At 50.1% G+C, this 13,187-nt stretch overlaps 1 protein-coding gene across 1 annotated transcript; it reads right to left on the bottom strand.

Annotated features, from left to right (window-relative positions):
• Positions 1-11,828: 11,828 nt before the first annotated feature.
• On the bottom strand, positions 11,829-12,791 carry LOC310890583 (olfactory receptor 14C36-like; the record flags this gene model as incomplete). The annotated part of the gene is made up of 1 exon (XM_083852901.1): positions 11,829-12,791. The coding sequence occupies one exon, from the start codon at positions 12,789-12,791 to the stop codon at positions 11,829-11,831; it is 963 nt and encodes a 320-aa protein (XP_083709027.1).
• Positions 12,792-13,187: the final 396 nt, after the last annotated feature.

Genomic DNA, 13,187 nt, shown 5'->3' with positions numbered 1-13,187 from the left:
CTTAGCTTTACTGTGAAGACCCACTCGCTGCCCACCCAACACAAGGCACACACAAGGCATCCCAGGAGAACCCTTAGGATATCCTGGTGGCTCCCGATACCTCCCTGATGCCGCCAGCCCTGTCACGTTTCAATCCCAGGAAGCTGCTTCTTGACCAGTCAGGGCCTCCAGGGGCACTGGGAATCCACCAGTGACGACTCAGTCCAGCCCTGACTCCCTCACCCCCCACCCCGTGCCCTCCTGCCCCTGTGTTCAGGTGGCACCCAAGCATAAGAGTGAGGCCTTGAGCCTGGCATTCCCTGAGCGTCTTCTGCACTCCAGTTTGGGAAGAAGAGCCCTGAGCACTGAGCAACTTTACTTTTATTAACAAGGTGCCACAACAGAGGCCAGGTGTCATTGTCCTGGTTCCAGTTAGGACAGAGTTAAGTAGCTCATAGTAGCTGGTAGGGTGCTCTGTTTTGGATTAGGATGAGAAGAGCGCTGATAACATGCTGATGTTTTAATTGTTGCAGAGCAGTGTTTACACCAGGCCAAGGACTTTTCGGCTTCTCGCTCTGTCCTGCCAGCGAGCAGGCTGGGGGTGCAGCAGGAGCTGGGAGGGGACAGACCCAGGACAGCTGACCCAAACTGGCCAAAGGGGTATTCCATACCATCTGGCGTCATGCTAAACAATATATAGGGGTGGCTGGCCGGGGTGGGGGGGCCGGCTGCTCGGGGATAGGCAGGGCATCGGTCAGCAGGTGGTGAGCAATTGCATTGTGCATCACTTGTTTCTTACACATTATTAATACTATTATCATTATCACTATTAGTATTATTATTGTTATTATTATATTCCTGTCTTAATAAACTGTCTTTATCTCAACTCACCGGCTTCACTTTCCCGTTTCTCTCCCCCATCCCAGAGGGGGAGGGGGGAGGGTGAGCGAACGGCTGTGTGGTGTTTAGCTGCCAGCCGGGTTAAACCACAACAGTCCTTTTGGCGCCCAACGTGGGGCTCGAAGGGTTGAGATATCGACAAATTTGACATGAGTGTGTTAAACTAAAATTGGTATAAGTATTGGACCTGCTTGATAGTTGCTAGTCAAGATGTTGATTGCCTTAATCTCCGGTCTGCTGTGCCTGTTTTCCAAATTGAGTTTTATAGCACGTTACTTTCTGTATGTGCTCCCTGTCGCGCTGTTTATCCTTTCCGGGCCCTGGTTTAAGATTGTTATGGTACTGTGCGGTGTAACAATGGCTTATGAAATGATGAAATATCTGGTCACGACTCTAACCTGGTATTTGTACTCAGCACTGACGTCGACTCTATACTTTGGAACCCATATCTCGGAAACTATTAGCAATTACACCTATTGCCTGTTTTCGTTAGGGAGCCAATCTGTGAAGGGGACAGGGGAAGACATGTTTCCCTCCCTGTTCACTCTCCCTTTCTCCTTCACCACCCTCTTATCCCCCGAGCTAGTTACGGTGGTTCTCCGAGATGTTGAATATCCTTGGGATACTCAGACCAGCCTGCTCTTGTTGTTATGTCTCCTGAATGCGCTTCAGGTTTTGTTGAGGGTTAAACAACTACTTAGGAATCTCATCCAGAGATCTGTCTTTAGGCGGGATAGTTGCGAGTGGCAGGGAGTGTGGGAGGATATGGGCAGGTTTCTAGAGCAGTGGGCACCTCCAGTGTTTTGGACATTCACCCCTCAACAACTGCAAAATCCTAAAAAGCTGGCAGAATGCTTGAAAAAAAGGTGTCATGACTCTGGCAGTTCCAAAGTGACACAAATCACTGTAGTGTGCTGGGGTCTGGCTTGTGCCTATCGAGCTGCAATTGATGCTACTAGCAACCTAGCTCCAGCTCCTGCAGCTGCTCCAGCTCCTGCAGCCACTCCAGCTCCTGCAGCCGCTCCAGCTCCAGCTCCTGCAGCCACTCCAGCTCCAGCTCCTGCAGCCGCTCCAGCTCCAGCTCCTGCAGCCGCTCCAGCTCCGGCTCCTGCAGCCGCTCCCACTCCTGTGTCTGGGTCAGAGAAACGAGCTGTAGCAGTGCAAGTTGACCCCGCAGAGGGTATTCCAACCCCTGTGGCAGGGTCAGAGAAACGAGCTGTAGCAGTGCAAGTTGACCCCGCAGAGGGTATTCCAACCCCTGTGGCAGACCCTGTGTCTGGGTTAGAGAAATGAGCTGTAGCAGTGCAAGTTGCCCCTGTAGACAAGGTGAAAAAATGGTATAGAGGCTCAGGTCGTTTAGAACGCAGACAGTCTTCTGCTAAGTCTGGGCATAGTGAAGACGAGGCTGGGCCATCAAAGGTGCAGGAGACTGAAGATGAGGATGGGGATGTCGAAAAATCAACAGTAACTACCCGGACTCTATACCAGCGTGAGCTACGAGATGTGCGAAAAGATTTTGGTCGCTGTATAGGTGAGCAGCTTGTCACCTGGCTGCTCCGGTGCTGGGACACCGGAGCCAATTGTGTGGAACTAGAGGGCAAGGAAGCCAGGCGGCTGGGATCCCTTGCTAGGGACGCATGCATTGACAAAGCAATTGGAGATGGAGCACGATCTCGCAGTCTCTGGAGGCGTCTCCTGTTAGCTGTGCAGGAAAGGTATCCCTTCAAGGAAGAACTTGTATGTCTACCAGGCAAATGGACCACCATGGAGAAGGGAATTCAGTACCTGAGGGAATTGGCCATACGGGAAGTAATTTATAAGGACCTAGACGACGCACAAACATCCGCAGATCCAGATGCAGTCCGGTGTACACTACCCATGTGGCGGAAGTTTGTACAGAGTGCACCATCATCATATGCCAGCTCATTGGCAATACTAACCTGGAAAGAGGAGGAGAATCCCACAGTGAATGAAGTGACTAAAATACTCCGGCAGTACGAAGGAAATCTCTCCTCTTCCCTACAGGCCTGTGTCTCAGTTGTGGAGAAACTCTCTTAAGAGGTCCACCAACTTAAAGAGAATTTATCTTCCCCTCCACCTGAACGAACCAGTGTCCACCAGCTAAAAGAGAATGCTTTGGAGAAACTTTCTGAAAAGATCCACCAACTTGAAGAAAGATTATCTTCCCCTTCACCTGAACGAACCAGTGTCCACCAGCTAAAAGAGAATACTTTGGAGAAACTTTCTGAAAAGATCCACCAACTTGAAGAGAGATTATTTTCCTCCCCACCTGTACAAACCAGTGTCTCAGCTATTAGGGGTAAACGTTCATCTATGCAAGGAAGACAATGTGGTGGGCACACACACCGCGCCACCCTGTGGTTTTACCTACGTGACCATGGAGAGGACATGAGAAAATGGGATGGAAAATCTACTGCAACCCTAGAGGCACGGGTACGTGAATTGCAAAGGAAAACAATTGGGAAAAAGGAGTTCTCTGAAAAGTTTGCGGCTCCAACTTCCAGCAGGCAGTCCTTTAAACACAGAAACGAAGATTCTGACCAGGACTAGAGGGGCCCTGCCTCCAGCCAGGGGGAGGAAAGGGACAATCGAGTTTATTGGACTGTGTGGATTCGATGGCCTGGCACGTCAGACGCACAGAAGTATAAAGCTTTGGTAGACACTGGTGCACAATGTACTCTAATGCCATCAAGCTATAAAGGGCCAGAGCCCATCTGTATTTATGGTGTGACGGGGGGATCCCAGCAGTTAACTGTACTGGAGGCTGAAGTGAGTCTAACCGGTAATGAGTGGCAAAAGCACCGTATTGTGACTGGCCCAGATGCTCCGTGCATCCTTGGCATAGACTATCTTAGAAGAGGATATTTCAAGGACCCAAAAGGGTTCCGCTGGGCTTTTGGCATAGCTGCTTTGGAGACAGAGGACATTAAACAGTTGTCTACCTTGCCTGGTCTCTCAGAGGACCCTTCTGTTGTGGGGTTGCTGAGGGTTGAAGAACAGCAAGTGCCGATCGCTACCACAACTGTGCACCGGCGGCAATATCGCACCAACCGAGACTCCCTGAGTCCCATCCATAAGCTAATTCGTCAACTGGAGAGCCAAGGAGTGATCAGCAAGACTCATTCACCTTTTAATAGTCCCATATGGCCAGTGCGAAAGTCTAATGGTGAGTGGAGACTAACAGTGGACTATCGTGGCCTGAACGAAGTCACGCCACCACTGAGTGCTGCAGTGCCGGACATGCTAGAACTCCAGTATGAACTGGAATCAAAGGCAGCCAAGTGGTATGCCACAATTGATATCGCTAATGCATTTTTCTCCATCCCTCTAGCAGCACAGTGCAGGCCACAGTTTGCTTTCACTTGGAGGGGAGTCCAATATACTTGGAATCGGCTGCCCCAGGGGTGGAAACACAGCCCTACCATTTGCCATGGACTGATCCAGTCTGCGCTGGAGCAGGGGGAAGCTCCTGAACACCTGCAGTACATCGATGACATCATTGTGTGGGGTGACACTGCAGAGGAAGTTTTCGAGAAAGGGAAGAAAATAGTCCAAATCCTTCTGAAGGCCGGTTTTGCCATAAAACAGAATAAAGTTAAAGGACCTGCACGAGAGATCCAGTTTTTAGGAATAAAATGGCAAGATGGACGTCGTCAAATCCCAATGGATGTGATCAACAAAATAACAGCTATGTCTCCACCAACTAGCAAAAAAGAAACACAAACTTTCCTAGGTGTCGTGGGGTTTTGGAGAATGCATATTCCAAATTACAGTCTGATTGTAAACCCGCTCTACCAAGTAACCCGTAAGAAGAATGCTTTTGAATGGGGCCCTGAGCAACGACAAGCCTTTGAACAAATTAAGCAGGAAATAGTTCATGCAGTAGCCCTCGGGCCAGTCCGAACAGGACCAGATGTAAAGAATGTGCTCTACACCGCAACCGGGGAGAACGGTCCCACCTGGAGCCTCTGGCAGAAAGAACCTGGGGAAAGTCGAGGTCGACCCCTGGGGTTTTGGAGTCGGGGATACAGAGGATCTGAGGCCCGCTATACTCCAACTGAAAAGGAGATATTGGCAGCATATGAAGGAGTTCGATCTGCTTCGGAAGTGGTCGGTACTGAAGCGCAGCTCCTGCTGGCACCCCGACTGCCGGTACTAGGCTGGATGTTCAAAGGAAGGGTCCCCTCTACACATCATGCAACTGATGCTACATGGAGCAAGTGGGTTGCAGTGATTACTCAGCGGGCTCGAATAGGAAACCCCAGTCGCCCAGGAATCTTGGAAGTGATTATGGACTGGCCAGAAGGCAAATACTTTGGGATATCATCAGAGGAGGAGGTGGTCCGTGCTGAAGAAGCCCCACTGTACAACAAGCTACTGGAAAATGAGAAGAAATATGCCTTGTTCACTGACGGGTCCTGTCGTATTGTGGGAAAGCATCGGAGATGGAAAGCTGCTGTATGGAGTCCTACACGACGAGTTGCAGAAGCTGCTGAGGGAGAAGGTGAATCGAGTCAGTTTGCAGAAGTGAAAGCCATTCAGCTGGCTTTAGATATTGCTGAACGAGAAAAGTGGCCAGTTCTCTATCTCTATACTGATTCATGGATGGTAGCAAATGCCCTGTGGGGGTGGTTACAGCAATGGAAGCAGAACAACTGGCAGCGCAGGGGCAAACACATCTGGGCTGCGGCATTGTGGCAAGATATTGCTGCCCGGGTAGAGAACCTGGTTGTAAAGGTACGCCATGTACCTTTGATGCTCATGTGCCCAAGAATCGGGCTACTGAAGAACATCAAAACAACCAGGAGGTGGATCAGGCTGCTAAGATTGAAGTGGCTCAGGTGGACCTGGACTGGCAACATAAAGGTGAATTATTTATAGCCCGATGGGCCCATGACACCTCAGGCCATCAAGGTAGAGATGCAACCTACAGATGGGCTCGTGATCGAGGGGTGGACCTGACCATGGACACTATAGCACAGGTTATTCATGACTGTGAAACATGTGCTGCAATCAAGCAAGCCAAACGGTCAAAACCTCTTTGGTATGGAGGACGATGGCTGAAATATAAATATGGAGAGGCCTGGCAGATTGATTACATCACACTCCCTCAAACTTGCAACGGCAAGCGCCACGTACTTACAATGGTGGAAGCAACCACCGGATGGATGGAAACATATCCTGTGCCCCATGCCACCGCCCGGAACACTCTCCTGGGCCTTGAAAAGCAAGTCCTATGGTGACATGGCACCCCAGAGAGAATTGAGTCAGACAACGGGACTCATTTCCGAAACAACCTTATAGACACTTGGGCCAAAGAACATGGTATTGAGTGGGTGTATCACATCCCCTATCATGCACCAGCCTCTGGAAAAGTTGAACAATACAATGGACTGTTGAAGACTACACTGAAAGCAATGGGTGCTGGGACATTCCAAAATTGGGATACACATTTGGCAAAGGCCACCTGGTTAGTCAATACGAGGGGATCTGCCAACCGAGCTGGACCTGCCCAATCAAACCTGTTACGCACTGTAGAAGGGGATAAAGTTCCTGTAGTGCACGTAAGAAACATGCTGGGTAAAACAGTCTGGGCTACTCCTGCCTCAGGAAAAGGCAAACCCATTCGTGGAATTGCTTTTGCTCAGGGACCTGGATGCACTTGGTGGGTAATGCAAAAGAATGGGGAGGTCCGGTGTGTACCTCAAGGGGATTTGATACTGGGTGAGAATAGCCCATGAGTTGAATTGTAGTATGTTAATTATTATATAATACTGTATGTCATCACTACCATGATTGCTATATACCATAGATGAAAATGGTGATTAATTAGAATGTATTGGAAAGAGTGTAACCTGAGCATGACATAAATGGTATGGAATAAGGGGTGGATATCTGTCCTGGTTCCAGTTAGGACAGAGTTAATTTTCCTCCTAGTAGCTGGTAGGGTGCTATGTTTTGGATTAGGATGAGAAGAGCGCTGATAACATGCTGATGTTTTAATTGTTGCAGAGCAGTGTTTACACCAGGCCAAGGACTTTTCAGCTTCTTGCTCTGTCCTGCCAGCGAGCAGGCTGAGGGTGCAGCAGGAGCTGGGAGGGGACAGACCCAGGACAGCTGACCCAAACTGGCCAAAGGGGTATTCCATACCATCTGGCGTCATGCTAAACAATATATAGGGGTGGCTGGCTGGGGTGGGGCGCTGGCTGCTCGGGGATAGGCTGGGCATCGGTCAGCGGGTGGTGAGCAATTGCATTGTGCATCACTTGTTTTCTTACACATTATTATTATTAATACTATTATCATTATCACTATTATTATTATTATTGTTATTATTATATTCCTGTCTTAATAAACTGTCTTTATCTCAACTCACCGGCTTCACTTTCCCGTTTCTCTCCCCCATCCCAGAGAGGGAGGGGTAGGGTGAGCGAACGGCTGTGTGGTGTTTAGCTGCCAGCCGCGTTAAACCACAACACATGGATTAATATTAACACAATTATTTTAAATTTCCTGTTAATCAGTGGAAAATAGATCATGTACAGTCATACTTTTGGGAAGGTAAACATCACTGGAGACAACAAAATGAGGAACTTGAACTTTGTTTTATTTTATTTTGAAAATAGCAGCATGATTTCCTGTTGGTTTTACATAGGAAAAACCCTGCTCTTCCTACCTAAGCAGGGCTTCAAAGGAGTAACACTAGACCAATATCTATGGGAAAATGATGCTCCAAACTGAAATGCAACAAAGTTCAGCCTTTAAAATGAGGAATGATTTTGAGTAGATTCTCTTTGAAATCTCCCTCCTTAACTACACCATGAAAGCTCTCCAATTAGCTGCACAAGTCTTGAAGACGTGAAGAAAATCATGGGAGAGATATGGTTGCTTAGGACTTTCTCTGTTTTAATGAGTTCCGTGGTGTATTTTGGTGCTGAGTCAATGAAACTTGGGTACTGAGAGGAGAATGATGCAACTGCTTGAGAAAGTAAAGTCAGGAGGAAAAGTTGAAGTGACTTGGAGTATTAATGGGCCCCACTGAGGGCTCTTACTAACAAAGCCTCCCCAGGGACTTGTTAGGGCAGATAATTGGAGGCCATGATTACAGACAGGCAAAGCGCTGTGCTGAGAAAAGTCTTGGTTGGTTTTGGTGAAGCAGAAGGGCCAAGGCCTGACTCCAGCCACTGGGAGGGGAGATCCTGCACCCCCCCGTCTGGCTCAGGGCTCTTCTTGGGGTCTGTATGATGTGGTGGGCAGTGTGATGCCACGAGAAGAACTTCATTAGGACACCTCCCCACCCCTGCACAGGGTATCAAGGAAGCAGTGAGGCCCCATTGCAATGACTCTATCTCATCTCCTCAGAAGCTCTAGGCAAAGGGACAAAAACGTCAGGGCTGTTGGGGCCTTCCCTTATTGTCAGCACCCTCTGCCTTCTCCTCTGCAGGCTTTCCTATGCTGTTCCACACTTTGCCCTATTTCCTTGAAGTCTGCAGACACTCATCTCTGTCTACAACCTTGCTCTCATCCCAGCATTTCCATCATTTCACCAATATCTCGTCAACAGTCACCAGGTGTTCCTTGAAACACAAAGCTAGAGTCTGATTTTTGGGTGACCTCTGACACCACAGCACTACCCTTTGAGGGACATTTCTTCCTCCTTGTGGCCAGTGCCAACCTTTCAAGGTGCATTTTGTGGCAGTTTTTTCTCTCCTGCTCATTCCTACTACCAAAGAAAACTCCATCAGGGTGGAAACCACTCCTGAAGGAGGCATCCCAACCCATCAGGCTCCTTACGGCCTGTCAGCCAAGCAGACAGAAGTCACCTCACCAGCATCTGCCAAGGCCTGGGCCTGCTGCTGGCCTTGCAGCTTCTTGGCTAGACACAGCCAAGCCTTGTGCCTCCTGCTGTCCAGGCCTGGCCTCAAGCAGAAGGGACAGGACAACCCCTGTGCGGGCCTTCTTTCTGTCTGGGTCCTCCTGGGGATGGAGGCAGAGGGGATCCCACAGTCAGCATGCCAAGCAGGGGCCTTCTGCTGGCCTAGCAGGGCCACTGGCAGGTGTCAGCCCCAAAGTGCAGATCCCAGGGAGAAGCCAAGGGTGACCTGCCACCTCCAGACACAAGGGACCTCACAGTCCCTTTGCGTGACACGTTCCTGCTGCTGCCCTATCAGCTGCAGAGACAGAAGTGACCTCCCAGTCCCTGCCCCAGTCACATTCCTCCTGTTAGTGTTGGGGAGAATCGAATGGATGTTTTATTAATGTCTCTTAGGTGATGGGTCATACAGTATAATTAAGCATTGCCAAATGTACTTACATTATCAATTAATTTATGTATACTGGGAAGTTTAGGGAGTATATTATCAAATACTGGGAAACTTAGGGAGTATACTGAACAGTCAAATGAATCTTTGAAGGGGAACCCTGGGAGGGAACAGGTACAACCTGACCTTGGATAAGGGCCTGGAAGTGCTGAAATGAGTTGAAGCAGAACCAAGGAGCGGAGGGAGCATGCGTCGAGTGAGAAAGGTGAAAAGTTTAGCAGAGAGGAAGACTCCTTACTTCATCTGGACGACCACCTGGACGACCACCAGAGAGCACCACGCATGTGCAAATGGGAGGAGAGCTAATTAGAATGGAATGCGAGGCTGATGTTGCAACCTGTAATGAATATGTATGCCTTACGTAATGTTGAATGTATAAATAATGGCTGGGAAGTAACGGGACTTGAAGCCAGATTTGGGCACCTGCCCCGGCTTCCAGTGCTGAATAAAGCACCTTCATATAATCACTTGGTGGTTATGTGGTTGCTACGCTAACACTCCTGCTGGGGCAGGAGATCCTGAGGCAGAGCTGAGCTCAGCAGAGCATTCCCACCCATCTCCTCCTTGTGGCCCACAAGCTGATCAGATCCATGGCCCCTCACACTCATTTCTGAATGCCATGTGACTGCACAGCAACCTCACTGTTCCTGCCCTGCTCCAAGGGGCCAAGCACCTTAAGTTAAGGGTTAGGAGAGGGGTTGAAGGTGACGATGTTAATGTACAGGAGGACAGGTTTCGGATGTTAGCTGTTCATGTATGGCATTAGGGACTACCGCGAACCTTTCCGGGTGAGAGGTTAAGCAAATATTGAGTGGGAGGGTTTGGTGTTGGGCTTGGGGTGTCAGGTCTGTGGTTAGGGTATGGGCAAGCTCTTTGGTTTAGTGTTTTATTTAGGTCTGCAAGAATACTAGAGTTTATTAGAGCATTTAAATGCTAGTGTTAAGGGCAGGGATCAGGGTGAGCAATAGAGTAAAGGTAATGTAAATGACATTATGGACTAATTTTGGCTTCAATGGATATTGTGGTCAAAACTTAGAGCAGTGGATTCCTGTCGGTGTGGAGTGGCATTTAGATTTACGAATTAATATTACAGGTTAAAATAGGTTAAGGGCCTCACATGACTGCTCTAAGTCAGCTTTATGGTAGGATCGACATTACCTGAGCATCCTTACCTCTCCAAAATCATTAGCTTCTGCTGGCCAAGCTCTTCTTCCCTCCCCCAAATCTCACATCTCTCTTGGCCAGGCTTCCCCTGACTTCCCCATATCAGTCATCTTCTCAGGGGCAGCTTTCTGATGGCTTTCATGAACAGATACGTGAGTATCTGTCTTCCCTCGGCTGGCTACTCTGCTCCTGAGAAAGAAGCAGCTCCCAAGCCAGCATGGAGAAGCACACAAAGGCTGTAGGAGCACCCTGCACAATGTGCCCAGCAGCTCTGCCCCACCACAAAAGCAGCCCTGAAAGATGAGTTCAGGCAAAAGCTGAAACCTCTGACATGACAACCCGTATTCATGACCTCTTCCACTATGGGGGCTACCATCTACTTAGGAAGAGAGGATCTCACAAACTGTGTGCAGAGCAGACGCATCTGGTGGCCTGTCATGGAGACCAGCAGATGTGAGCCTAAAGGCACAGATCCCAGCCGGGAGTCAAGGGATGACCTGTCAGCTGCTTCAGAAAAAAGTCACCTCACAGGCCACTTAACAGCCATTAGCTTCCTACTGGACTTGGAGCTTCTGAGGCAACACTGATCTCGTAATACCACACCTACAAAACACCCCCTTTTTGGCCCAGAATCTGCCCAGGTAGAAGTGATCTGGTTGTGACCCTTCCAGCCCATGGCACAGCTCCTGGGCTCCCAGCCTCTCTGACACACAGGAGCCAGTGCCGTGCCAGTTCTGGGAGGTGCTAGGGCAGGAGGGACCTTGCAGTGAAATCACTCGCCAGACTCCTTGGCTGGGGCTGCTGCGTGCCCTGGGGCTGCAGAGCTCTCCTCTGCCTGCTCACAGCAGATTGAGCCCTTGAGCTGTGGTGAGTCCACCTTGGAGGAGATCCCCCCTTAGGAGGGAAGTGCTGCAGCGCAGGCCGGCTGTGCCACTGCCGTGCCCACTGCCTGTCCCTGCCTGCAGTCCCAGCACAGCCCCACAGCAGCACTGGCACCAAGCTACAGGAGCAGCCGGGCCTGACCCCACCAGCAGGGCTCAGCACCAGAGGGGGGCAGTGGCAAGAGAGCAGCTCGGCATGCCCCAAGCGCTGGTGCTCCCTGGCCGTGCTGCTGGGATGGGACTCTTTTCCTCTGCAGCCCTGCACATGGCACTGCCCCTGCAGAGCCAGAGCAGCTCTCACAGGAAGGACGTCACACAAGGAAGGCAGTGCAGGCTCCTTTCTTTTATTTAAATTCACAGAGGGCCTGGCTCCTCATTTACAGAACCTCTGAGCTATACTCGAAAGGTACATACTGTAGAACAAATGAGATGAATCGTATCAATTTAATGGGCAACTTTAGCCGTATTAAAACTAAGGTAATGAAAACACTCATAAATACACAAACACACAGAAAAATAATTATATATATAATATTAGTTGTTCTTGTAGTCATTGACATTATTAGTCATCTGCAGAGGTAGAATGGAAATTTATTGCTTCCGAAACACATCTAGTCACTAATTTCCACAGCGCATGCTTGAGCTCCTTGCTCCTCATGCTGTAGATGAGGGGGTTCAGTGCTGGAGGCACCACGGAGTACAGAACTGCCACCACCAGGTCCAGGGACGGAGAGGAGGTGGAGGGGGGCTTCAGATAGGCAAACATGGCAGTGCTGAGAAAGAGGGAGACCACGGCCAGGTGAGGGAGGCACGTGGAAAAGGCTTTGTGCTGGCCCTGCTCAGAGGGCATCTTCAGCACAGCCCTGAAGATCTGAATATAGGAGAAAACAATGAAAACAGAACAGCCAAAAGCTAAAGAAACACTACACACAAGTGCCCCAACTTCCCTGAGGTAGGCATCTGAGCAGGAGAGCTTGAGGATCTGGGGGATTTCACAGAAGAACTGGTCCACAGCATTGCCTTGGCAGAGGGGCAGGGAAAATGTAGTGGCCGTGTGCAGGACAGCATTGAGAAAGCCACTGCCCCAGGCAGCTGCTGCCATCTGGGCACAAGCTCTGCTGCCCACGAGGCTCCCGTAGTGCAGGGGCTTGCAGATGGCAGCGTAGCGGTCGTAGGACATGACAGTGAGAAGGGAATATTCTGCTCCAAGCAAGAAAGCAATGAAAAACAGTTGGGCAGCACATCCTTCATAGGAGATGACCCTGGTGTCCCAGAGGGCATTGGCCATGGCTTTGGGCAGAGTGGTGGAGATGCAGCCCAGGTCGAGGAGGGCGAGGTTGAGGAGGAAGAAGTCCATGGGGGTGTGGAGGCGGTGGTCGCAGGCTACGGCGGTGAGGATGAGGCCGTTGCCCAGGAGGGCAGCCAGGTAGATGCCCAGGAAGAGCCCGAAGTGCAGGAGCTGCAGCTCCCGCGTGTCTGCGAATGCCAGCAGGAGGAACTCGCTCACAGAGCTGCTGTTGGGCATTTCCTGACTCTGGACTCAGTTGTCTGTTGAAGAGGATAAGGCAGAAAAAAGTTAGTATACACTTCTCTGAGGGAGAGAAGTGTATTATTACAAGCCTTAGAGCACCCCCAGCCCAAGCCTCTCTCTTTGCAGGAGAACCTTTCTGCAGCTCTCCTGTTTGAGCTGCGGCTGGTGCTGGCTGAGAGTGGCACTGGGAGCAGGGGCTGCTGTGGGCTCCAGAGGAGTCCTTCCTGCTGTGCAGCAGGAGGGAAGCAGGAACATGGGGTAAACTCAAGTTCAGTCCACTGGTCAGACCACGAGCTTTGCAGTGTTTCTTCAAAGAATGTATCCAACCACAGTGTAGAACAAGGGGCATTTATTTGCTTTATTTTCTGGTAGCTATGCCTGTTATGTTTA

This window comes from Anser anser (assembly GCF_964211835.1).
Source record: "Anser anser genome assembly, contig: HAP1_SCAFFOLD_32, whole genome shotgun sequence".
Taxonomy (NCBI): Eukaryota; Metazoa; Chordata; class Aves; order Anseriformes; family Anatidae; genus Anser; species Anser anser.
The sequence above is the reverse complement of the archived record's forward strand: the minus strand, read 5'-3'. Positions and strand labels throughout refer to the sequence as shown.